At 41.9% G+C, this 25401-nt stretch overlaps 1 protein-coding gene across 1 annotated transcript in view; it reads left to right on the forward strand.

The window, feature by feature from the left end:
* The window catches only part of COL21A1 (collagen type XXI alpha 1 chain), a 192865-nt gene that overhangs the window by 88423 nt on the left and 79041 nt on the right, over positions 1–25401 (forward strand). Inside the window, exons 5-6 of the mRNA XM_084514572.1 lie at positions 18978–19097; positions 21096–21647. Coding sequence (XP_084370698.1) covers positions 19010–19097; positions 21096–21647 — 640 coding nt within the window. The 5' untranslated portion in view covers positions 18978–19009. The remainder of the gene's footprint in view (positions 1–18977; positions 19098–21095; positions 21648–25401) is intronic.

Below are 25401 nucleotides of genomic sequence, written 5' to 3' on the forward strand. Positions count from 1 at the left end.
ACAAAGAGTGGGAGGAAGGAATTTGCCTTCTTCCCATGTGCTGCAACCTGGCAAGATGGAACAGGATGCTGCCTTCCACCCCCGCTCCATCCTTGCAGTGCCAGCTTGTGGGGAATTGTCTGCAACAGCCGAGGAAAAATTTTCCAGAGTTTTGGACATTGAGATTTCTGAGAATTTCCAAGTGCATAACAAACCTGTGTGGCCCTGACTGTTGTCATTGTTGTAATGATAAACACCTCTGACATGAGGGTAGGTCTCTTCTCAGTATCCTGGTGATTTGGAAATATGCTCCTATTGTACTATTAAATCCTCATTAGTGAATGTCTGAAGATTAAACAGATGGCCAGTAGCATGAATGGTCTGGAGTGAGAGAAAAGGGAAAGCAGAGTTGTTGGAGGTAAATGGATATATCAGGGTGCAGGGACTTTTTCACAGAGAGAGGTGATATTTGTGGTTCTCATAGATTGGAAGTGGGCAATCACTTCCCAGTATCCCCAAGGTACAGCTCATTACAACAAGAGTGTGGAACTATGTATCCAACTAGGAGGTATCACATGAGAAAAATCCCGCACAAAGACATTTGTATTCGTCTTACAAAGAGCGTCTGAGAGAGCTGGGTTCGTTCAGCCTGGAGAAGAGCAGGCTCAGGGGTGACCTTATCGCACTCTATAGGTACCTTAAAGGAGACTGAAGCGAAGTGGGGGTTGGTCTATTCTCCCACGTGCCTGGCAACAGGACGAGGGGGAATGGGATAAAGTTGCGCCAGGGGAGTTTTAGGTTAGATCTTAGGAAGAACTTCTTTACCAAAAGGGTTGTTAGACATAGGAACAGGCTGCCCAGGGAAGTGGTGGAGTTACCATCCCTGGAGGTCTTTAAAAGACGTTTAGATGTAGAGCTTAGGAATACGGTTTAGTGGAGGACTGGTTAGTATTAGGTCAGAGGTTGGACTTGGTGATCTTGGAGGTCTCTTCCAACCTAGACGATTCTGAGTTTCTGTGATTCTGTTATTCTGTGAAATGACTTTAACATACATGAATACAAACACTGACCCTTCAAAAGCAAAAGATGAGTGAAAGGAGGAAGGCCACCACTACTTGTTAAAAAAACATAGGCAATGAAAAGCCACTTTGAAAGTTTAAAGCTGGTGGAAGTCTGCTAAAACTAAAAGGCAACTGCTGCCCATGTTGCCTTTGAGCACATGAATTCCTTCTTGAGCATCTCTGAGAAACTGTAATGGTTCATGAGCCAGCAATATGCCCTTGTAGCCAAGAAAGCCAATGGCATCCTGTGCTGCATTAGGAATAGCATTGCCAGCAGGTGGAGGGAGGTGATCCTCCCCCTTTACTCAGCCCTGGTGAGGCCTCACTGGTGTCCAGTTTTGGGCTCCCCTGTACAAGAGAAATGTGGAGCTCCTGGAGTGAGTCCAGTGAAGGACAACTAAAATGATTAAGGGAGTGGAGCATCTCTTACATGAGGAAAGGCTGAGGGAGCTGGGCATGTATAATGGGATTTAACATTAAAAAAAATATTTCATGTTTCAGGAAGGGAAAATAAAGTGTCAGAAGTCTACATGAAACCATTAGAAGGGAACAAGATCTAAGTATAGGCTAGAGTTGCTGTGACTGGTGCTGTGGATTGGAATCACAACCCTCAACCATTCTGTGATTATAATAATAGTTTTTAATTTTTTTTTTTTTTAACATTTCTGATGTGAAACTGGAAGACCTTTTTTAAACGCCTCATGTTCAGGATTATGGCTGCATGTTCTGTGCATGTGGTGGGGGAGGTACAGTGTAGGTGTTGTGGCATGGTGTTCAGTTAATAGCCAAACTGTCTTCTGGTTACTGAGCACTCAGATATGAGGGGTGGCAGTGGCTGCTCTTAAAGCCCCATTCTGTCCTCTGGGGCGTCATGGAAACAGGGCTGTCTGGGCCTGCTTTCCTTACCCTGTTTCATTTCTTCCTCTTGTCTGCTCTTCATCTCACTGTTCTCTTACCTTCACAGGCCCTAAAACTGAATAGCTCAGGAAAGCAAATGACTTGGAGAAGAGCAGTGTGCCTTAGAGATGGAGGGTCATGCAGCTTATTGTACTCAAGAGTGAAAAGGAGAGACCTTGGAAAGAGATTGCAGAGACACAGGAACATGGAGGTTGAGCCTGCTGAGATTGTCCAGCCTAGCCCTGCTTAAAGCAGACTTGGTGTAGGCTGATTTGGGCCTTATTCAGTTCAGGTTTGAATGACCCCAAGGATGGAGAGTTTGCCACCTCTTCCAATGTTTCCTTTGCATCCAGTTGGCATTTCATTTGTTCCAGCATGATCCCGTTTCCACTGCTTGGCTCCAGGAAGAGCCTCTCTCCATCTCCACCATGCCTTCCCTTTAGGTAGTTGCAGACTGCACAACGATCTCCCCTTCTCATTCTCTGTCTTCAGACTGGAGAAAGATACCCCAGTTTTATTCCTGTCTCTCATTTAGCCCCTTACAGCCCCACAACAGTATTTACCAGGACTGTACACAACTTCCCCATCCCTGCTTCCATGCCCCAAGACTCCAACGGAGTGCCCCAGAGATCTTGTTTTCCTATCATTTCACTCCTAAAGACTTGCGGCTATGCAGCATTCTCCCCTGCTGCATCTACACTGCCTACATTTGTTCAGCAAAGGACATTTAAATAAGGTCCTTTAAATAATTAGAAACAGGTTGATTAGCAGACAGTGAGGGATACACATGAGCAGTGTATACCTCATAATGCTTCTGAGATGATCCCTAATAATCATTCTTTGTCAGAGGTGTACTCTTTGTAGGTTACTTCAGAGATTATTTTTTGGTTACTCTTCAGTAGATAATTGCCTCAATGTGTGCTGTTGCTACAGTGCTGGGGCAAAATAAACCAGTATGTTTGGGCGTGTGAAGTACAAGACTTGAATGGAAACAGGGAATTACGGGATCTTACCATAGCAAGTATGTTAGAATACTGTGCCCTGTTCAATGTCAACACCTCAAAAATATGATGTCAAAAACAGAGCTCAAAGGAAAATAATAGAAAGGCGGAGCCATTTGGAAAACAAGCATTGCATAAGTATGAATCTTATGAGAGTCAAGTATATGAAGGACAGGACTGAGTGGTGGCTTGGATTGTGTATACACGTAGATAGAAAGAAGCAGGGGGACCTTTTAGTTTTGCTAAGAAAGTCACAAACAGCACTAGCAGATGGGGGTTCAGACAAATTCAGTGTTGAAATATGGTGCAGTTTCTTAGAAGTGTTCAAAATGCGGTGCCATGCCTTAAAATTGAGGGTAGTTCAACAGTAGAAAAGTGGGGAGTGGGGAAAGGGGGGACGCACTCTTCAGTCATTAAAACGAAGATTATATATATTTTCTAAAAAGCTCATTTTAATCCAGTTTATTGTAAAGTTTCTACAGCTTTATGCATGTAGGGGTCAAACGAGGTGACAAAAATATCCTGGATGATCCTTTCCATTCCCAAGATCGCACAATGACTTTGAGAAAGAAGATGGACTTTCATTTAGCTGTATGAGTGTTAAAACAGAATTTCTCTACTAAATGTGTGTGTTTTGTGCAACTTAAAACAGCTTCTTGCTCAGGCACCCATTCGGGCTGTTGGGAAACACTTTTTTTTTGTGTTGTCAGAGTGATTTATGACATCTAGGATGAGGTTTGTATGGTTTGCACTGAATGTTTTTTTTTTCATAATGCTATTTACCTACACGAAACAAAGCTGAGAGCAGAGGGGGATACACAAGAATTTCCCGGGAAGGGGCTACCCAGAGTCACTGTTTATATAGGACTGGATGGCACTGGCCTTCCTTCCCCTTACCCTGCACCTTCTCAAAACCTTCTTGGTGTGCATTTTCCATTCATTATTTATCCAACTCCACAGCTTCTGTGTCCTCAGTTGTCTGGTGGACTGAAAGAAAGACGTATGGTAAGGACCAGGAAGGAGTCTTAAACTTTATATAAAGATATGAAGATAATATCTTTATATGAAGATAATCAAAGTATTATCTTCACGTAACAAGCTGTAAAAGTCATCACATTTTAAAGAAAGAGAGCTTAAATACTTCTTGGAGTATCTTTAGTCTTTTTGCAGGTGGAAGGTAGCTAAGCATGAAAATCTTGTGTGTTTTAAGATTTGCCTGGGGTCATAGTGTATTTGGACCTGCAAGAGTTTATTAAAGCACCAAATTTTGGATATACTTGAAAGAATAAATATTTTTGTTACAAAGATGTTTTCCTCTTTGAGCATGAATGTGCTAAATTTGTTTTCTTCCTCAAAAAACTGTTTAAAATGTAGAGGGTCTGACTTAGCTCCACTGAAGAGAACTGGAGTTATTTCAAGTTTTTTTGCTAGTTCTAGAATTGCTACTATTTCCATTCCTTCAGCAATCACAGCCTCCTTTGAATAACTTGTCATTATTTTCGGTATGAAAAAGGCTAGGCTAAAACAAATAAACAAAAACCTAGTGTAGTTTAAAAAAAAGAACTAGAAAAGCTAGAATTCTTTTTTTGTCTGTTTAGCTCATATGATTCTTCTTGCTTTGATGTTTGTGAGTTTACATATTATTGGCAAAATATTAAGATATAATAAAATGTTTTAAAGGCCAATCTACTTTATGATACCTTTCTGTGTAGTCTAAAGGCTGTTGTACTAAGTTCAGTGGAATGAAAAGTCCCGAAAAGAAAAAGATGTTAACGAGGGGGATTTCACTTAATAAAACAAAAAAAAAACAGGTTCTGAAGCTTGAGACTTTAGCCAGCTTTTCTCTAGGCTATGGACTGTTACTAATAAAAAAATAAAAAAAAAAAAAAAAACAACAAAAAACAGCAATTTGTTTTACCTTTAATGGAATGCTGCCAGAAATGAGGGAAAAGAGGGAAGACTGTGAAAGAATCGGAAAGGGCTAAGATTTCAAATCAAGTTTTGAAACCTACAGCTAAAGCAGAGTTCTGTGTTGTCATTTTTACCCCTCCAACATTTGACTGTACTTTACATGACACAGAACGGTGTTAACTAGAAGATGACAAATAACTGTAATGGGTTGGATCTGTTGTGCTTGATGTTGGAATCCAAGCCTTCTTGAGGGAATAACAAAACAAATGAATAGGACAAGGAAAAGACAGGATGACAGAAAATGTAACTCCTGCTTGGATGCTCTTACTTGAAAGAGACAGAGAGAGTTCATAGACTTAATCTTTTTCTTGCATAGCAGACTTGTTTTAAATCATCTGTTGTGTATTTCCTACTGTTGCTTTCTTGATTTCACTGAAAATGTTACAGTCATCACATTGCAAATAATGGGTCTTAACTAAGCCAACCCTAAGCTCTCTTTATAGAAAGTAGAGAACAAAAACAAAAAGATGGAGAAAAAAAAAAGTATGGGGAAAAGGAAAGAGTGAGGCAGAAATGTTTCTCTGACATATCAAGACCCAGCTGAATTTGGCAGCAATGGCAATGTTTCTGAATCCTTTGCTTGCTTGCTTTATGCAGACTTTGAGAACGTGGCAGTAGTGGATGAAAAGTTCTGTGTATCTCTAGTCCACTGGGTATAATCCTAAAATTAGTGTTTAAATTGCATTAGAAGTTCTTACTTGTATTGGTTCAGTTTTTATGTTACCATTATGTCTCTTTCTATCAACGTTTGTTAGAGATTGTTGTACCTTTCTGTCAGACTTGAGCCAATTTATCTAGTGGTTTCATTACCAAGCTATTTATAATTTTGAGTTATTGCCCTGTGTGTCCCAATGACTATTTCCCTTCCTTTATCAACACTTGTTGTTGGCCCAATTAAGTTCTGCATTCCTCAGTGCAGACAGAGTTGTCTCCCAGGCTATTGCTCCAGGATTAAATTGTCACTTGGATTATTTATTTATTTATTTATTTTAAACATGCACATACTTATGTACACTTAAAATCAGAAATTTTGGATTTCCAGTAGGAGTAAGTTTAACCATTTCTTACACAGTCTTATTATCATATCCGACTTTAGTTTCAACTGTACGGTTTGAGTGTCAGATTTTATCCTATTGATTAGCTGTTTTGTTTCCTTTGGATCTGTCCAGGGAGGGAAAATTCTGTGGAATCTCAAATTGCTTGATAAAGAGAGAGAAAACAGCACAGGCTTTCACAGGCAGGATGACATCATGATTTCCAGGGAGACCTCAAATTCATTTGTTGCAGCCAGGATGCTGAGCTGCCAGTGGTGGTTGCTTACATAAGTTGCCCATCCTATATTGTTTTCAATCAGTTGTGTATCAATCCAGCAGCTCAAGTGCTGTGGTGAAACTTCTTTTTTCTTTAACCCATAATAACTAATTGCTGTAACATGGCACAGCGTCATCTTGGAGTGGGAGCAGATCCAGCAAAGTGCAAAATGCCAGAAAAAAATTGGATTTAAAAATGAAACCCTTCTGTGATTTCTGATGTTGGAACATGAATACAAACTGGAGGAGACTGTGTGATTGCTGTGCTTTGCTGAAGCACATGAAAAAGAACAGTCAGCCCATCCTACTTAAGAGGACGGTTTAGCTTTCAGAAATACTTGTTTTTGCTTGGATTAAAATATGTATCAGTAACATACCTTTGTCTTTGATGTACAGCATTAGTCTATAATGAAATTGGTTGGATCACCTCTTATCTTGTAGTGTACAGCTGTGGTACTAAAACCCAACTCAATGAGAAATAATTTTTTTGTTCCTGAAGAGCCTGTTGTTATAAAGCATACTTTCCAAAATCTGCCCCCGCCCCAAATATGATCATTTCTTTAATCCTCTCTGCTCTTCATAATTATCTCTTCATAACACTCTATGCAGCATTATATTATCAAAGCTATAAATACGGAGTATAAACTTACCATGGAGTGTTAACTTGTATGAGTTTCTTTTGTGTACGTTCAATATTCCTAATAGTGAAAATTGTAACTATCTTGCAGAATATTTTAATTTAAACTACTGGTTCATCATTCTATTTATTTTGGTTTTCTTTTCTTACCTATCCCTGGAATGTCTTTTTGATTGAAGACTTAAAAGGTTTGTTTTGTCAGTAGTCTGTGTTATGCTCTTAATGAGAAATTTAAGTTGGCATAGGTGAATGAAACATCAAACATAAATGTGAAGTAGTTGTTAGTGCCTTTTTTGAACCATGGGCAAGAAATCCAAAATAACATTTGAGCAGCAGCAAATGTTGAACAGATAGATCATGCTAGCGTGTGCTCGAGAGACCACAGAAGCATATGATGTGTGAGAATGCAGATGAGATGTGATTTTGCTGAGGCGATCGGCTCCGGGGCAGACGTGTTCTGCAGCGGAGCAGGGGACCGAGGCGGGCAGGGCTTTTTGTCCGGCATCGAGGCCACTCGGGGGAGCCGCCGGGACCCGGCTGTCCTCGCGAGGGAGGCTGACGAGGCGAGGGCGGAGCCTAGCAACGTCAGTGGCGGGCTATTTAAATCAGGCGTTGCCACCGTTTTAGAGCCATTTGCTGAGGCGATCGGCTCCGGGGCAGACGTGTTCAGCGCCCCCTCCCAGGCTGTTTAAAAGCTGCCCCTAGGGAGCGCGAGCGACCAGGAGCGCGGCGAACAGGACGGGCAAACAGGGCGTGGCACGTCGAAGGGCGTGGCAGTTTGCGCGGCAGTTCGCGCGGGCAGGGCGAGCGGGGGGCTCATCGTCGCTCTTTTGCAGCTGCCTCTCCCTTCGGTGCTTGTAACCTGCTTGCGTAGAACCTGACCATGGTATCGACCAGGCAGAAAACCGTGGCCTCCGCATCTCGTGAGGCATCTCCAGCCACGGTCGCCAGTGTGGCTACTCAGACGGAGGGCTCGGGGAAACACGCAGCCGTCCAGGTCCTGGGCTGCAGAGTGTGCCCCAGCCTTCTGTCGGTCTCTGACAGCAGTGGTGGGTATGCCTGTGGGAGGTGTGCCCAGGTTGAAGAACTGCTCAGCCAGGTAGCGGAGCTCCGGGAGGAGGTGAACAGGCTCAGGAGCATCAGGGAATCAGAGAGGGAAATTGACTGGTGGAGGTGCGCTCTACCCTCTCTGAGGCAGGCTCACGAGACTGCCACGGCACAGGCGTCTCCTGTTACGCAGAAGACGGAGGTTCATTCCTCCAGCCAGGCAGCGGGAGGAGACCTAGATCAAGGGGGGGAATGGAGGCAGGTGCCTATTCGGGGTGGTAGGCGAGCCCTCTCTCTGCCCACCTCACCTTCTCATCTACCCTTAAATAATCGATACGAAGGACTAGAGCAAGACAATCTAAATGACAAAGTAGACAAACACCCGTCCCAGTTGGAGGGGGCGCCTAAGACAATGCAACCTACACGTCGCATTGCCACATCATCCTTCAAAAAAGAAAGAAGGGCTATTGTTATGGGGGGCTCCCTCCTGAAAGGGACAGAGGGACCGATATGCCGACCAGACCCAACCCGCAGAGAAGTCTGTTGCCTCCCTGGGGCTCGGGTGAGAGACTTTGCCAAGAAAGTCAAGCGCCTGGTACGGCCCACTGACTACTACCCGCTACTGGTCTTTCAGGCTGGTAGCGATGAAGTAGCAACGAGAAGTCCGAAGGCGATCAAAAGAGACTTTAGGGATTTGGGGCGACTACTTAGAGGATCAGGGGCGCAGGTGGTGTTTGCCTCTGTCCTTCCGATAGGGGGGATCGAAGCTGAAAGACGTACTGTTCACATAAACTCGTGGCTTCGAGACTGGTGTGACCGGCAGAATTTTGGTTTCTTTGATCATGGGAAGGTCTATGCTACACCGGGCCTGATGGCACCGGATGGGATGCGCCTCTCTCGGAGAGGGGTAAGGATCTTAGGTCAGGAGTTGGCAGGGCTGATAGATAGGGCTTTAAACTAGAGTCGAAGGGGGAAGGGGCTAAAACCAGGCGCGCCGGTGAAGACCTAAGGGATGGTACGCTAGAATCAGAGGGGCTGTGTGCCAGTGGGGTCCTTTGGTCAGATCCACAAGGTGCTGAGTGTAAGGAGACGCACCTGAAGTGCTTTTACACAAACGCACGCAGTATGAGGAATAAAATAGATGAGCTAGAAGTCCTGGCCCAGTCCCGCAACTACGACATCATCGGCATAAGCGAAACCTGGTGGGATGAGTCCTGTGACTGGGGTGTTGCGATAGATGGTTACAGGCTCTTCAGGAGGGACAGGAAGGGTAGGCGAGGTGGTGGGGTGGCAATGTATGTGAAGCAGGGGCTGGACTGTGTGGAACTTCAGGTCGGCGATGGCAAAGTTGAGAGCCTCTGGGTAAGGATCAAGGGACGAACGAATAAAGGGGATGTCGTTGTGGGAGTCTATTACAGACCGCCTGGCCAGGATGATAGCACCGATAAATTATTCTTTACAGAACTAAGAGAGGCCTCGAGATTAACTCCCCTTGTCCTTATGGGGGACTTCAACTTGCCGGACGTTAATTGGGAGTGCCACACGGCTGACACAAGCAAGTCCAGGAGGTTCATGAAGCACCTAGATGATAACTTCTTGGTACAGGTGCTAACGGAGCCAACTAGGAAAGGTGCCCTCCTAGACCTGTTGCTAGAAAACAGAGAGGGTCTGGTGGGAGATGTGGTGATTGGTGGCCGCCTCGGTCATAGCGACCATGAAGTGGTTGAGTTCAAAATTTATGGTGACAGAAGGAAAAGTGCCACCAAAACCTCATCCCTAGATATGGGGAAAGCGGACTTCAGGCTGCTCAGGGAACTAGTCAGTAAGGTCCCCTGGGAAACTGCTCTTGAAGGCCTCGATGTCCACCAGTGCTGGTCACTCTTTAAGCGATGCCTCCTAGAAGCACAAGATCAGGCAATTCCTAAATATCGCAAGTCAGGCAGGCGGGGCAGGAGGCCGGCGTGGCTGACCAGGAACATTGTAATGGAGATTAGGCGGAAACAGAGAGTGTTTCGCTACTGGAAGGAGGGCCAGGCGTCATGGAAAGAATACAGGGATGCTGTTCGTGTTTGTAGGGAGAAAGTTCGAGTGGCCAAAGCACAGCTAGAGTTGAAGCTGGCTGTGTCTGTGAGAGAAAATAAAAAGGGTTTTTTTAGATATGTAAATGGAAAAAGGAGAACTAAAGAAAACATAGGGCCGCTCCTTGATAGGGAAGGTCTCCTCACAGACGATGACGTAGGCAAAGCAGAGACGCTTAACGCCTTCTTTGCCTCTGTCTTCAATGCCGATGATGGGCTTCGGGACCCAGGGTGCCCTGAGCTGGAGGACCGGGACGGTGGGGATGACAAACTCCCAACTGACCCTGAACGTGTGCGGGATTTGCTACTCCACCTGGATCCCTACAAGTCCATGGGTCCAGATGGGATTCATCCCCGGGTGCTGAAAGAGCTGGCGGATGTCATCGCGGAACCTCTATCAATTATTTTTCAACGATCCTGGGAATTTGGAGAGGTCCCAGTAGACTGGAAGCTGGCAAATGTTGTGCCAATTTTCAAGAAGGGTCAGAAAGAAGACCCTAGCAATTACAGGCCTGTCAGTCTCACGTCAGTGCCTGGTAAAATCATAGAGAAGTTGGTTCTCGGACTTATTGAGGCGCACCTGGGGGACAAAGCAGTCATTGGTCCCAGCCAGCATGGGTTTGTGAAGGGTAGGTCCTGCCTAACTAACCTGATTTCCTTTTATGATAAGATCACCCGTATGGTGGACCAAGGGAAACCAGCTGATGTGATTTTTTTGGACTTCAGCAAGGCTTTTGACACGGTTTCCCATAGGATCCTACTGGACAAAATGTCCACCATACAGCTAAATAAAAACATCATACGATGGGTGAGCAATTGGCTAACGGGCAGGGCCCAAAGGGTTATGGTAAATGGAGCTGCGTCAGGCTGGCGGGCGGTCACCAGTGGGGTCCCTCAAGGCTCCATTTTAGGGCCGGTACTTTTCAATATTTTTATAAATGATCTGGATGTAGGAATAGAGGGTATTTTGAGCAGGTTTGCTGATGACACCAAACTTGGAGGAGTTGTGGACTCAAATGAGGGCGTAAAGGCCTTGCAGAGGGATCTGGACAGGTTGGAGAGCTGGGCGATCACCAACCGCATGAAGTTCAATAAGAGCAAGTGCCGGGTCCTGCACCTGGGACGGGGAAACCCTGGCTGCATGTACAGACTGGGCGATGAGACGCTGGAGAGCAGCCTAGAAGAGAGGGATCTGGGGGTCGTGGTAGACAGCAAGTTGAATATGAGCCAGCAGTGTGCCCTGGCAGCCAGGAGGGCCAATCGTATCCTGGGGTGCATCAAGAACGGCATCACTAGTAGGTCAAGGGAGGTGATTGTCCCGCTCTACTCTGCGCTGGTGCGGCCTCACCTCGAGTACTGTGTGCAGTTCTGGGCACCACAGTATAAAAAGGACATGAAACTGTTGGAGAGTGTCCAGAGGAGGGCTACGAAGATGGTGAAAGGCCTGGAGGGGAAGACGTACGAGGAACGGCTGAGGTCACTGGGCCTGTTCAGCCTGAAGAAGAGGAGGCTGAGGGGAGACCTCATCGCAGTCTACAACTTCCTCGTAAGGGGGTGTCAAGAGGCAGGAGACCTTTTCTCCATTAACACTAGTGACAGGACCCGCGGGAACGGGGTTAAGCTGAGGCAGGGGAAATTTAGGCTGGACGTCAGGAGGGGGTTCTTCACAGAGAGGGTGGTTGCACACTGGAACAGGCTCCCCAGGGAAGTGGTCACTGCACCGAGCCTGTCTGAATTTAAGAAGAGATTGGACTGTGAACTTAGGCACATGGTCTGAACTTTTGGGTAGACCTGTGCGGTGTCGAGAGTTGGACTTGATGATCCTTAAGGGTCCCTTCCAACTCAGGATATTCTATGATTCTATGATTCTATGATTTGCTATTTCATGCGATATCCCATTTGGGCGAAAAAAAATGGAATAAATTTTACGCTGTGGAGCTTGTGTGTTTGTGAGCCTCAGCAGTCACCTTAAGGCTTGCAGAAGCCCTGCAGCAGTGCTTGCTGATGTGGGTGCACACCCACTTCACTCACCTTTCTGAATGGTCTGCTGCAGTTTATCCAAACTCTCCAATATTTGTTCACTTTCCACAGGTGCTTGGACATTCACCTTCATCTAACCAGGTCGCTTTGCCATCATCACTGCACAGCTTCTTCTGTTTCACCTGTGGACCTGCTGTACTCAGCTGCAACAGGCTTTTTTTGCCTGCATCTCTCTTTGCTTCTTTCATGTGTTTCTTCAGCTCTGTCTCTGTTCTTTAATTTATTTATCAGGCAGGCTTTTCTCCAGAGGGGGAACAAAGCAATCACTGCCTACCCTTGTCACTGTTGTAAAAAGAAAGATGGCAAAGGAGATAGGAACTTGGGGAAGGGTCCAAATAAAATTTCCATTTGTCTGTGTGTTTTGAGGGAGTTTATCAATGCTTTCTGCTTGATTTCAGGATTAGGAAATAATATGTTTCTGTGTACTATAACTGCATGTGTCTGTATAACAGCCATAATATAAATAAGTATAAATACTGCTTAGCCAGAAAAAAGCCATTATACAACTACTTTTCATTTTTGTTGCACTGGAATTAACTATAATAACAATATAGAAAACTCACAGTATATGTAACTTACACACATAATACTCTTTCTTGACCCCTCTTAGTAAAAACTCATCTGAACTACTCTGTAATCATGTATTCAGTGATGTAGAACAGTCCTAGTATAAATGTAATTGTACCGGTGATTGTACCAAAATTGTTCATTTCAACGTAGAAATAGAAATGGTATGGGAGTACTAATGTACTCTTTACTGTAGGAGATTTTATCTATTGATGTACAGTCTTGCATTTACGTATATCTATTTATGTGTAAACTGAACCTAAATTATGTTCACAGCCTCATCCTTCCCAGGCAATGCTGTTTTTCTTTTAAATGATCGTAAATACAATAACCTCATCAGTTGTTTCCTGCAAGAGAAATAAATGAAGAGGAGCAATATGGAAAATGTGGAAAACTTGAATGTAGAGTGTGACAAAAATCCAAGTGGAAATACATAGAGATTCAGATGTATTATTTGTTAAAAAGTATCAAGTGACTTGGAACAACCTCATTAACTTTTTGAATGCCTAGGACTAGTAATATTAGGAATAAGAATGAACAGTTAAATAGAAATTGCCCCAGCATTTTATTTGTAAGACCCATGAATTTTGAAAACACAGACTGTGTAGAAAAAGAAGGTGATATAATACTGCATTACTTTGCCACATTATTTAATGCGTATAAATCAGGATTTTCAGGGCTTTTCTCTCGCTGTACAATTTCTATGGTATTACATAAGTTTTGGAAATACAAAAAATCTCCAGTATGTCCTTGTAATCATTGTTATTGTAATGTTTTAATCTTTGTACCTTTGTAGGCCAAACCTAATGATCCCTAGTTGAATTAAGAGATGTTTGTGCAGTGATGTAATATGAGAGAAGTGTTAATTTATACTTGGAAGATGAGATAATATACATAACCTTTAGTCTGATTATTTTCCTGGAATGCTGGAAAAGGTTAAAATCATACCATTCACGGCTTCTTTCTTAGGCAGTTACTAGCAAGGGGAAGAAGTGAAGAAAGGAATTACTCCTCTGTAACAGTTCTCGAGCAAGAAATCTTTATGTGGCAGGGAAGCGAGGGTTTCAGAGAAAGGAAATCTCCCTCTCCATTCCCCAGTTTGAATAGTGACAGAGCTGCACTGAAGAGCAAATATTTTTGATTCTGGAAGCTTCCAAGTTTCTCTAAATGGAAAGTTTCTTCAGAAAGTATTCCTAGAGTAAAGTGATATACTTATCTGGGTGCTGGAAAGCTACTGTGGAAAGACTGCATCCATAGGCTGCCTTTCAAGACACAGAAGGTGTTGCTTTTAGGCACCTTAAATGCAGAATGGAAATTGTGCCTAACCTGCTTAGCCACCTAAATTTCCTGCTGAAAACTTATTTTGGATGCGAAATTCTTCTGCTGTGTATGCATACAGAAGATGCTGTTGTCTGAGCTGCTCTCTATGCACTTTTCAGTAGCAAAGGTGTTTTGAGAGTTGCATGCTTTTGCCGTCTCTATCACAGTGCAGATGCCTTTATATGAGATGTTTGGGATTGCTCTGTGTGAGACAGTCCATTTTACCCCAGGGGACTTGTTTTCACTCACTCTAAACATCCTTTTACTATCAAAGAGGCAAGGGAAAACAACATACAAACAAACAAACAAACAAAAAAAAACACCACCACCACCAACAACAAAACAACCACAAGATGAAAAGCTTACAGTGAAGAACAGAATGGTCATACTGAGTCACACTGAACGTTCACTCAGCCCAGTATCGTCTCTCAGTTAATGTCTGATAGGCCCTCGTGGCTTTAAATTAAACAGGTTTGTGGAGCTGGGAGATAGCCAAGGGCTTGCTTGTGCTGCCCTGTGTATCGCCAGAATTGCAAAGCTTCTGGGTGTGGTACACTGTCCCTCTTATGGTGGGAAAATGAAAGAGACATGGGGGGATGCTCTGGAAAGGAGGATAACGTATATGATACTTCTCTACTAATGCTCTCCTAGGGCCAAAACTTTACCTCAGCTGGATGCAATTTCTTTGTATTTATTTAGCAGCCCTGTATAGAATTCTGTTTCATGATCTGTATACTAAAACTGGTTTGGTATAATAAAGAGGTAGGAAGAAAACTTGATAAATATGTTTTCCTGGTTACCTTTGGCAAAACCACAAATTTACACATGAACAGATAATTTGTAGAAAGACAGAGGCTAAAAGTTTTATTTTAAATACTTTTTTTGTTTGCTTATTTTTTGTCTTATTTTTTCACTTAGCTTACTGTAATACGCTGAGCTATGCCTGCTTACTATTTGGCTCCATGCAGATGCAAAGAAGATAGGAGCAAACGAGAATAAATCCCTTGTCCCTCTGCCTGTGCGGGGCTGGGGCATGTTTAGCACCCCTCAGTGCTTTCCCACACAGTTTGAGGCAGCTTCTAAGCTCCAGCAGCAGCAAGTTGGCACAAGGACCCTGACTTCTCCCAGCAGCTCTTTTGGGGCAGAGAAGAAAGCAGGGAGCACTTCCATGGACCACCTTTCAGAAAGGCAATTTGCTGTTTCTCTTCCAAAGAAGAAAGATGGAAAGGACAGGATCAGCAGGGATTAATTTTGTCTTTTGGCAATGTCAGTGGAGAGGTCCTAGGCTAATATTAATGGTGGCCTCTCCATGGTAGTGGTGAGGCACTTTGGCAAGAATTTTCTTTAAGGGATTTCAAGTACAATTCCGTTGCCTGTGTTATAATTACTGTTTTGACAAGACACAGAAGTTTGGTCTCTAGAGTTATTGGTTTGGCATCTCTTTTGACTATTAAAAGTGCAGTGCTATATTATTATTTTCTTTCAACAAATTGAATGCTGGATACTTCCTGGATTCCTCATTGGGTGGTTGCTTAAGGCTCGGATTTATCCTTTTAATTTTGGTTTCTATTAGTAAGTCTCTTTTGGACTACCATGTACTTATTTGGCTTTGTACTTACAATGAACTTCTCAAGTTCAGTATCTCATATTTTTCAGGTTTTGTTGTAAATGAAATACAGGATTGTCACAAATAGATGGAAAATTTGATCCACTAAGGGAATACAATTTAATTCTGCAAATCAGATAAGCCTGTTTTGCAAAGTATTTTAATGACTCTTTTTAAGAAATATCATGAATTGGAGCATGGTTTCACCAAGAGAAATCTTGTTCTAATGTAATAGTTTAATTACTTTAATGTCTTTCAAGGTTAAAGACTTAACCTGAAGGCTGCTGTAGCATTCAGTAGTGAAGAAAGGAAATTTCTTCACTGTGAGAATTGAGATGTATATTATGCATGCCATATAATTCTCTCCCATGCTTCCCACACTGATGCCTGATAGCTCATGAAGCATTTGCAGCATTGTTTTTTTCACCAGTGGAGTGAGGAGTTTGATTATGCCCCACTTTGAGAGGCTGTGGACACATGATGAACAAAACTTCTTGCTGTTTGTGTAGGTGGGGCTGAGGCCAGGAGGACCTTATTAATGTTTTTTGCTTTCTTGTTCTGCTTTTTTTTTTTTTTTTTCTTCTGGGACTTTTGTTTTGCATAGTTTTAGGACAACTTGATGAGAGCTGACCATCAGGATTGTACGAGGGCTGTGCTGTTAATTTCTGCCTGTTGTTTAAAATATATGAAATGAATGAAAGGAGCAAGGAGAACACAGAACTGAAAAAAATCAGGGGACAACATATTTCTGTTTGGTGTGTGACTGGGACACACCACAGCACATCTCCAATAATTTTCCTTTTCTTATGTCTAGTTCCCCCGTAACATCCCTCATCTATCTGCAGGGATTTTGACAAAAGCTTTCCCTCTGCTCCTAAACCAGACTCCCTGACCATCCCTGTACACTAGGACAGCCAGTAATTACTGCTTTCACACATACCTCTTCTGTGGTGAAATGCTAGAGAGTCTGAAGGTCCTTCATCAGGGGTACAGGAGCTGTGAGCAGGGTTTCAGAGCTGTTCTTTTCTCTCCCACCAGGCCAACTCTTCTCATGCTCTGAGCATCTTCCTCCTTCCTGTAGCTTCTCTTGTTCCTGCTGAACCGGGCTCTTCATCTCCCAGGGGATCAGTGGGTAAATGTTTGGGGAGAGATGAGCAGAGATGAAAGGGGGTGTTGCAGTTTAAGGAAGGCATTAATGGCTTCTTCAGGGGTTTGTGGAAACAAGCAGCATCCTGGCATTCCTATGTGATCCGAAATGCCTTCACTTGCGGCAGGGAGCACATACAAGTCATGTATTACGGGGAGTGTCTTGTTAAAATCATTTTGTAGATTGAGTGTGCTGTTTTATTTTCAAAGAGGTGAAATATTAGCAATCATTGTACTGTTTTTGGTCAAGACTGATACATTGAAGTTCCTTCTTTTTTATTGCTGTAGTATCATCTTCCTTTTGCATAAATTTTGTGTATTTTATGTAAGTAACCATTTAAACAACCACAAAGATGATAAATAACAGAGATTTGCTATTGTGCTGTTGGGATACTGTTGTTGTGATACTCATTCTTCTTTTTCAAAGCTGTTCCATAGTATTTTTTTTAGACATTTTTCTGTTGGGGTATCAGTGGGAGGAATTTGTGGGATTCTGTAGTTCTTTGGGGCCAACACTGTGTTGTTTTGATACGTATCAATGCACAGTAAAGTAGTCTGTTTTTTGTTGATTTTTTAAATTTCAGTTATAGGCTAATATTTTTCTGATAAAGAGTGCAGTTGTGCTTCTTGGTGACCTGCTAGTCAAATTCCCACATAGATTTCATTTCATATGTTCTTTTTTGGTATTGCTCAATTTGGTGCATTTTACCCTTCGGTAAATGTGTGCTGCTGAAAAGGCTGAAAGTGATTTTAAAATTATGAAATTTACGAATCATCAAGTCTGAAAAATATAAATTGTCCACTTATACTATAGGAGGCATGTAATACATGAGAAAATCTTAGTATTTATACATGCAATTCATAGTTTAAACAGATCCTTTTTCCAATATTTGGGACAAGAACTTGCTACTTAATCTATTTAAATGAAGTTGACATCCCAGTATTTGTATAGCATCATTGGAACAGCGCATCGTATATCCTATCCCATAGATCCCAAAGTACATCTGGTTTCTCACTCGTTCTATTGTAAGGTAATATGGAAAACAAAGTATGGTGTTACATTGCAATTATCCATGATCTGAATGTGATATTTAATAGTATAATCATGTTTTTTGCATTATTATTTTTTGGGGGGGTTATACTAGGTATCGGTTGCATCTCCTGGAAACTGATTTTTGTACATTCCCTGAGATTGTCGATATTTTTTTATCTTAATGGAATGAATGCTTTATAAGCAGTGGGAAAAGCAAAGAAGCTGACCAAAAATCCAGATGATTACTTACTTCCATTTACTTATTTCTTCTCCTAAGAGGCACTTGCATTAGGTATGCTGAATCTTGTTTTGGTGCATATTTAGAGAACAGTATTTTCCAGCATACAGAAGTTTCAGAACACACCTTGCCTACCCTGAAGAGTTCAAAATTAAAGATGGGCTATACAAAAAGTGCAAATGCGAGCAACTTTCATCCTCCCTCCAATATAAAGATGTTTAATTTTGTTATGTAATAAATATTTTCACATATATTTGACTGCTTAGGTGAAAGCGTAGGTCAGTTTGATGTAGGCATAAGTAAATGCTTATGACTAGAAGAAAAAGATGTGAAAAGGAAAGGGAATGTATTTAGAAAAAAATCATTTTGCACTGAAGGATGAGAAGATGATATGAAAGTTCTTTTTTTTTTCTTTCTCTGAGATAATATATCACTAACACAGTATTCCAGAAATGTATCTTTTCCCATTATGATTTTTTTATACAATAAATAATAAGTTAAAAATGTGACTTAATTTAGGTAAATATGTTAAATAATACTTATGACAGCAACATGAGACTAAAATTGCAGGTTTGCTTTTTTGAATTATGTCCTTTTGGAGGTGTTGTTTACAGACCATGATACCAAAGGAGATGATATAAACAGAATTAAAACAATATAAAATTGAAGATGCATATAATTTATATAACCCTGGGGTTTATGGGACATAATGGATAATGTCATCAGAGGGCGATAGCAGGTGGGCAAGTGTAGCTGTTATTGATAACATAACCTCCTCATGTATGTATCTTGAAGGAGGAATATACATACAATATATATATGTATCTGCCTTCTGTGAAAACTGAGCTTCCACGGAACTCCATTTTGGGCTTGCGTGCCTGATGCTTTTTGGGTCTGAGGTCCATTGCAGGCTGGCTTCATGACTGAGTCTGCAGATTTGATTCAAAGCTGTTCCTCATGCACAGGTTTTAAAACAAATAAATTTGGATTTATTTAGGTTTGTAATATAATGGCACTGTATTTCTCTTTATTTCTTCCCTTTCCAGTTTAATCTCAAGATTTTGAAAATACAATACACATGGCACAGATCATAAAACTTTTTCAGACACTGTTAATTCTGATACTTCATGTTTACATCTCAGCTGAAGATGGAGAAACAAGAGCAAGTAAGTCTTAATTTTTGTATTTCAGGTAAAGGCAATTTCAAAGCATGCCTTATATTTCTAATATGCATGTTCAGATCCACATGCACAAAATACAAAATAATATATGGTGGAGATTTCAGCAAAGCACTGAGTCCAGTGCTATCCAAAGTCCCTTCCAGCCTAAACTACACAGTGATTCGTGTCCCTGGACCTGGCTATTTATCTTCTCTCTTGTACTCTGAAAAGTGACGCTGTGCTCACCACTTGAACCTTCTCCCAGTGTCTTTTCTCTTTGCCATCACTTATGCTGCAAAAGCATCTGGCTGTGGCCACTTGCTTTCAAGAAAGGTGAAGTCTTGACTTGATGAGAAGTTTCTGTAGACATAAGTCAGGACAAGGCAAAACTCTTCTTCATAGTGTGGAGCTCCAGCCTTTCATGAAACAGAAGGCACAATTATACACAGCAACTCCCATGACTCCACATACCATGGGATCAGATTAATTTCTCCTGCTTTGGGCCACCTCTTTGGCACCTTGTGTATCCATTATCTCAGATCCTTTCACAGTGGATGGGAGGTAGCTCTCCCCTCCAGACAGTTATTCCCTCCATCTGAGGATGTGCATGTAAAATACTGACACACAGAAACACTTGTCTGTGGCCTGTAGTTGGCAATTTGATCTAAAAGCTCTGTTTATGAGTGGCTACAGCTAGAGGTGCTGAATCCATGCCACATCATCATGCAGTTATGATGACATTTCTAAGAAGAGTGCATTGTATTTGCTAAATGAATAGGTGATTTGTATTCTGGAGCTTGATTTCTTCACTGATCATTTTTATTCTAATAAAATCAGAATACAATATTAGCAATGTTCAGTTGAGACTCGGGACTTTATAATAACTAATTTTGTAAGTGGCAAGTAATAGTTTCAGATGTGCATTAGAACATATTTGTAGAAGGAGTGGATATTACTACCGAATTCTGCAGCATGCAGGCTATAGCCTTCCTCTTCAGTGTGTTTGACTTGTGTTGTGGCTTAGCCCCAGCAGGCAGCTCAGCCCCATACAGATGCTCGCTCAGTCTCCCAAGGTGGGATGGGGGAGAGAATTGGAAAAGTAAAAGTGTGAGAACTCAAGGGTTGAGACAAAGGCAGTTCACTAGGTAAAGCAAAAGCTGTGCACCTAAGCAAAGCAAACCAAGGAATTCATTTGCTACTTCCATCGGCATGCAGGTGTTGAGCCACTTCCAGGAGAGCAGGGTCTATCACATGTCATAGTTCCTTGGGAAGACAAACATCATCACTCCAAACGTCCACCCCTCCTTCTTTCCCCCAGCTGTTATTGCTGAGCATGACACCACATGGTGTGGGACATCCCTTTGGCCAGCACGGGCCAGCTGTCCTGGCTGTGTCCCCTCCCAGCTCCTGGTGCACCTCCAGCCTCCTTGCTGGCAGGGCAGCACTAGGAGATGGAAAGTCCTTGGCTCTGTGTGAACACTGCTCTGCAACAACTAAAAGCATTGGTGTTTTATCACCACTATTTTCATCAAAAATCCAAAACACAGCACCGTGTGAGCTTCTATGAAGAAAATTAACTTTATCCCAGCCAAAACCATAACATTTTGCTAACAAAAACGAGTTCTTATGTTGACCAATCTCTGCAGACAAAGAGATACGGAGAAAAAAAAATGTATTCCTCTCTGCTGATTGCATGAAATACAATTGGCAGCTAAGGAACTGAATTCCAGAATATTTCATAGTCGTTTCTGGTGATAATGTAAAAAACAGAAAATGGTATGGTTTTCAGATATGAAGTTGGATCCGTGTGATTTACAGAAACAATCTTGTTTTCTCTAACAAAGTCAGCTGATTGGTTTTGTGTTCTTTTATTTTATTTTTAATGGAATGTATTTATTGATATAGATTCTAATACAAACACTATTGAAATGAAAAAAAAAATCCTGTGGAAGAGAAGAGTGGATGCGTTCACTAAAATATTTGTTTGATATGTGTTCTTTTTAGGTTGCAGAACTGCTCCGGCTGATTTAGTCTTCATCTTAGATGGCTCTTACAGTGTTGGCCCAGAAAACTTTGAAATAATCAAAAGATGGCTTGTCAATATTACAAGAAATTTTGACATTGGACCAAAGTTTATCCAAGTTGGAGTTGTCCAGTACAGTGATTACCCTGTACTTGAAATCCCCCTAGGAACACATGAATCCACTGAAAACCTCATCAGGGAAATGGAATCCATACACTACCTGGGAGGAAATACAAGAACAGGAAGAGCTATTCAGTTTGCCTATGACCATCTTTTTGCGAAATCTTCAAGATTTTTAACAAAAATAGCCGTTGTTCTCACTGATGGGAAGTCCCAAGATGAAGTCAAAGATATAGCAGCAGAAGCAAGGAAAAATAAAATCACTCTGTTTGCAATTGGTGTTGGTTCAGAGATTGAGGAGGAAGAACTTAAAGCTATTGCTAACAAGCCTTCATCAACTTATGTATTTTATGTTGAAGATTATATTGCAATATCAAGAATTAAAGAAGTTATAAAGCAGAAACTCTGTGAAGGTGAGTGATCATAAAATGTTTTAGAAGGTGTGCAGAATGGTCTTCTGTACCCATCTTCCTTTAGTTCACAAGCAGAATTCATGATTAGTGTAGTGTAAGGCACTTGATAAACTATACTATGATCCTCCTTTATTTTGATATTGTTTGCTGAAATCCCTCCCAAAATGTTATTTTCTGCATTAAACAAAGAGATATACTTCAGAAAGATGCAGTATGTTAGCCCAGTGTGTGCTTAATTTTACTCTGTGGGATTTTGCCCTAAGCACCAAAATTTTTGCATTGATAGACTTTGGAAACCCTAAAATAGTTGAGCAATTCTCAGAGTGCTGAGACCGTAGAGCTTTCTTTATTCCTTTTCCTAGGTTCAGCTGATGCTAATCTGCAATTCAGCATTTCTTCCTGACAGTTGAGAGGATAGCCTATTATTACAAACAGGAGTTCTTCCTCTAGCATGTGTTGAAAAACCCAGAAGAGAGACACTTGGCAAAAGTGCTTGGAATTGTAACAAGCTGTTACGATCTTTTTAAAAAGGATTTTATAGAAGAATTAGCCAAGACCAACACTGTAAAATAACTTTTCAGTTTTAGAATGCTAGCAGTGTTATTGCATTGAGTTTTCTGATAACTTTGTAAAACAATGGCTTTCCTGAATATATTAAAAAAAAAAGCTTGCAAATGTCTTCTAAACTATATCATTCAGAAGGACTGTATTATACAGCGAGTATGCATCAATGCTGTGTTGTACATTTTATTACTAATAATTGATGGAAGTCGTATTTCAGTTGTACCATATTCCTGTACTTAATTAAGTGAAAAATAGCTTTCATTTGTTCTCTCTTTGAGTACTGACTTCACTGAAAGAAATATGGCAATATTTATGTTGAGGTTAATAGTGTTTATTTCTTGATAACATGAAAATCATAATAATTCCATGTGGCTGATGTAAAGTAAGGTAAAGTCTGTCAAAAAGTTTAATCAGCTAAGCGCAGCTAAATTCTTTAATAAAACTTCATACAGGGACAAATTTCCCAAAATAAACACAATATTTTCCTTTAATAGACTTCAGATAAAGTGACATTTTATCAAGATGTATTTCCTGCTTTCAGAACTAAGTTTAGGGACATGGTTTAGTGGTGGGCTTGCAAGTTAGGTGGATGGTTTGACTTGATGATCTTAAAGATCTTTTCCAACCTAAATTATTGTATTATTTTATGTTTACTAGTATCCTTTAAAATTCAAGCAAGACATTTGACTCAACTCTTACATGCAAAATACTTTAACTTGTTTTAAGTGTTTTACTGTTTTATTTCAAGTGCCCCTTTCTTTCTATGCCCTTACGTCATACTCTTCCCTCACATTCAGAGATGCCTCATAAGAATAGTGATCAGTGCCAGCTGGCAGCTTTGTTTCTAACTGCAGTATTTTTAACAGGTGAACTCAAAGACTAGCAAACCGGAGATTTTATATCTGAGTGGTAGATTATTTTATTCATGTTGTTAAGATCCGTTTTGATTCTGGGAGAGGAAGTTTACCCCTTACTCCATAAGGGTAAAGCAGCAATTATTTGACTGTGATCAACCACATGAAACTTCCTCAAAGTTAAATTCTGACTTAATCATCTGTATTGTAATGTTGAAAAAAATGCTAGCCTTTACTCTTCGGAGTTTTTAGGTTTGTTATTTAATGAACGTAGATATAAGACCATAGGGGCAGTGTTTACTTTTTGGAAAAAGAAGGATGAAGCTTTGTGGCTTACTAGCAAGTAGTGCTGATATGAGCCTTGCAGATGGAAGGCTGTTGTGCATCTTTTGGGAACTTCAGTGTTTGTTTTAGAGTAGGCAGTGTGAAAACAGCTGCTGAATACATCTTCCAGAAAGATGAACAAGGAACTCCTGACAAAACGGAAACATAAACAGGAGGTGTACAGGAGGTGGAAGCAGGGACAAGCCACTTGGGATGAATATGGGAATATCTGTCAGAACGTGCAGAAATGCAACAAGGAAGGCCAAGGCCAATTTGGAATTAAATCTGGCTAGGGATGTCAAGGACAACAAGAAGGACTTCTTCAAATACATCAACAAAAAAAACAGGAAAATGTGGCCCCTCTACTGAATGGAGAAGGGACCCTGTCAACAGAGGATGCAGAGAAGCTAGAGGTGCTGAATGCCTTCTTTACTGTGGAGGCCAGCCCTCCAGAATACCTAACCCAGGAGACCAGGGAGAAGGTCTGGACAGAGGAGGACTTTCCCTTGGTTGAGGAGAATCAGATTAGAGATCATTTAGGCAAACTTGACATTCACAAATCCAGGGGTCCTGATGGGATGCATCCTTGAGTGCTGAGGGAGCTGGTGGTATCATTGCTAGGCCACTCTTGATCATCTTTGAAATGTCATGGCTAATCAGGAGAGGTACCAGAGGGCTGGAAGAAAGTAAATGCAACTACAGTCTTCGAAAACGGCAAGAGGGAGGACACAGGGAAGTACTTGCCAGTCAGTCTTACCTCAGTCCCTGGAGACATGATAGAATAGCTCATCCTGGAGGCCATCTCTAAACATGTGGAAGACAAGAAGGTGATCAGGAGTAGTCAACATAGATTCACCAAAGGCAAGTCATGCTTAACCAACTCAATTGCTATGGTGGAATGACTGACTGGATAAATGAAGGGAAAGCAGTGGGATGTTGTTTGCCTGGACTTCACCAAGGCTTTTAATCCTGTCTTTCCATGATCATGTTTCCTGTGATCTCACAGGCAAGCTCTGGAAGTGTGGGCTGGATGAGTGGAAAGTGAGGTGGATTGAGAACTGGATGAATGGCAGGACTGAGAGGGTGGTGTGTAGTGGCACAGAGTCTAGTTGGAGATCTGTAGCTATTGGTGTCCCCTCTGGGTCAGTAGGTCCAGTATTGTTTAACTAATTCATCAGTGACTTGGATGAAGGGATAGAGTGCCTCCTCACCAAGTTTGCTGGTGATACAAAACTGGAAGGAGTGGCTGACACCCCAGAGTGCTCTGCTGCCATTCAGAAGGGCTGCCATTCAGATAGGCTGAAGAGATAGGCAAAGAGGAACATCTTGAAATTCAACAAAAGCAAGTGCCAGGTCCTGTACCTGGGGAGGAATAACCCCACACATCACTAAAGGCTGGGCCTGACCTGCTGGAAAGTAGCTCTGTGGAGAAGGACCTGGAAGTCAGGGTGGATAACAAGTTGACCATGAGCCAGCAATGTACCCTTGTAGCCAGGAAGGCCAATGGTATCCTGTGCTGCATTAGAAAGAGCACTGCCAGCAGGTTGAGGGAGGTGATCCTCCCTGTCTACTCAGGTGAGGCTTCACTGGGAGTACTGCGTCCAGTTCTGGGCTCCCCGGTACGAGAGAAATGTGGAGCTCCTGGAGTGAGTCCAGCAAAGTGCTACTAAGATGATTAAGGGAGTGCAACGTCTCACATGAGGAAAGTTTGAGGGAGTTGGGTCTGTTTAGCCTGGAGAAGAGGAGGCTTGTGTTTTGAGATGAGTAAGAAGGAAAGTTGTGTATATTTTTTCCTTGTAGCACTCAGAAGGTAGACATTTTAGTTTCCTTAATGTAGGCAAGCAAGTTCTTTCAATTCTTCTCCTAGAACCAAACAATTAACTTGTAATATATTTTTAATTAGGGAGTCAGGTGACATTTTGCTTTGAGGAGGAAAAGAAAACCAAGGGAAACTTATGCAGCTTCTTGCTGCTGCCCCAAGTACTTGTGCCATTTCCCCTTAATGTGAATTG

The sequence above is a fragment of the Aythya ferina genome, assembly GCF_964211825.1.
Source record: "Aythya ferina genome assembly, chromosome: 3".
Taxonomy (NCBI): domain Eukaryota; kingdom Metazoa; phylum Chordata; class Aves; order Anseriformes; family Anatidae; genus Aythya; species Aythya ferina.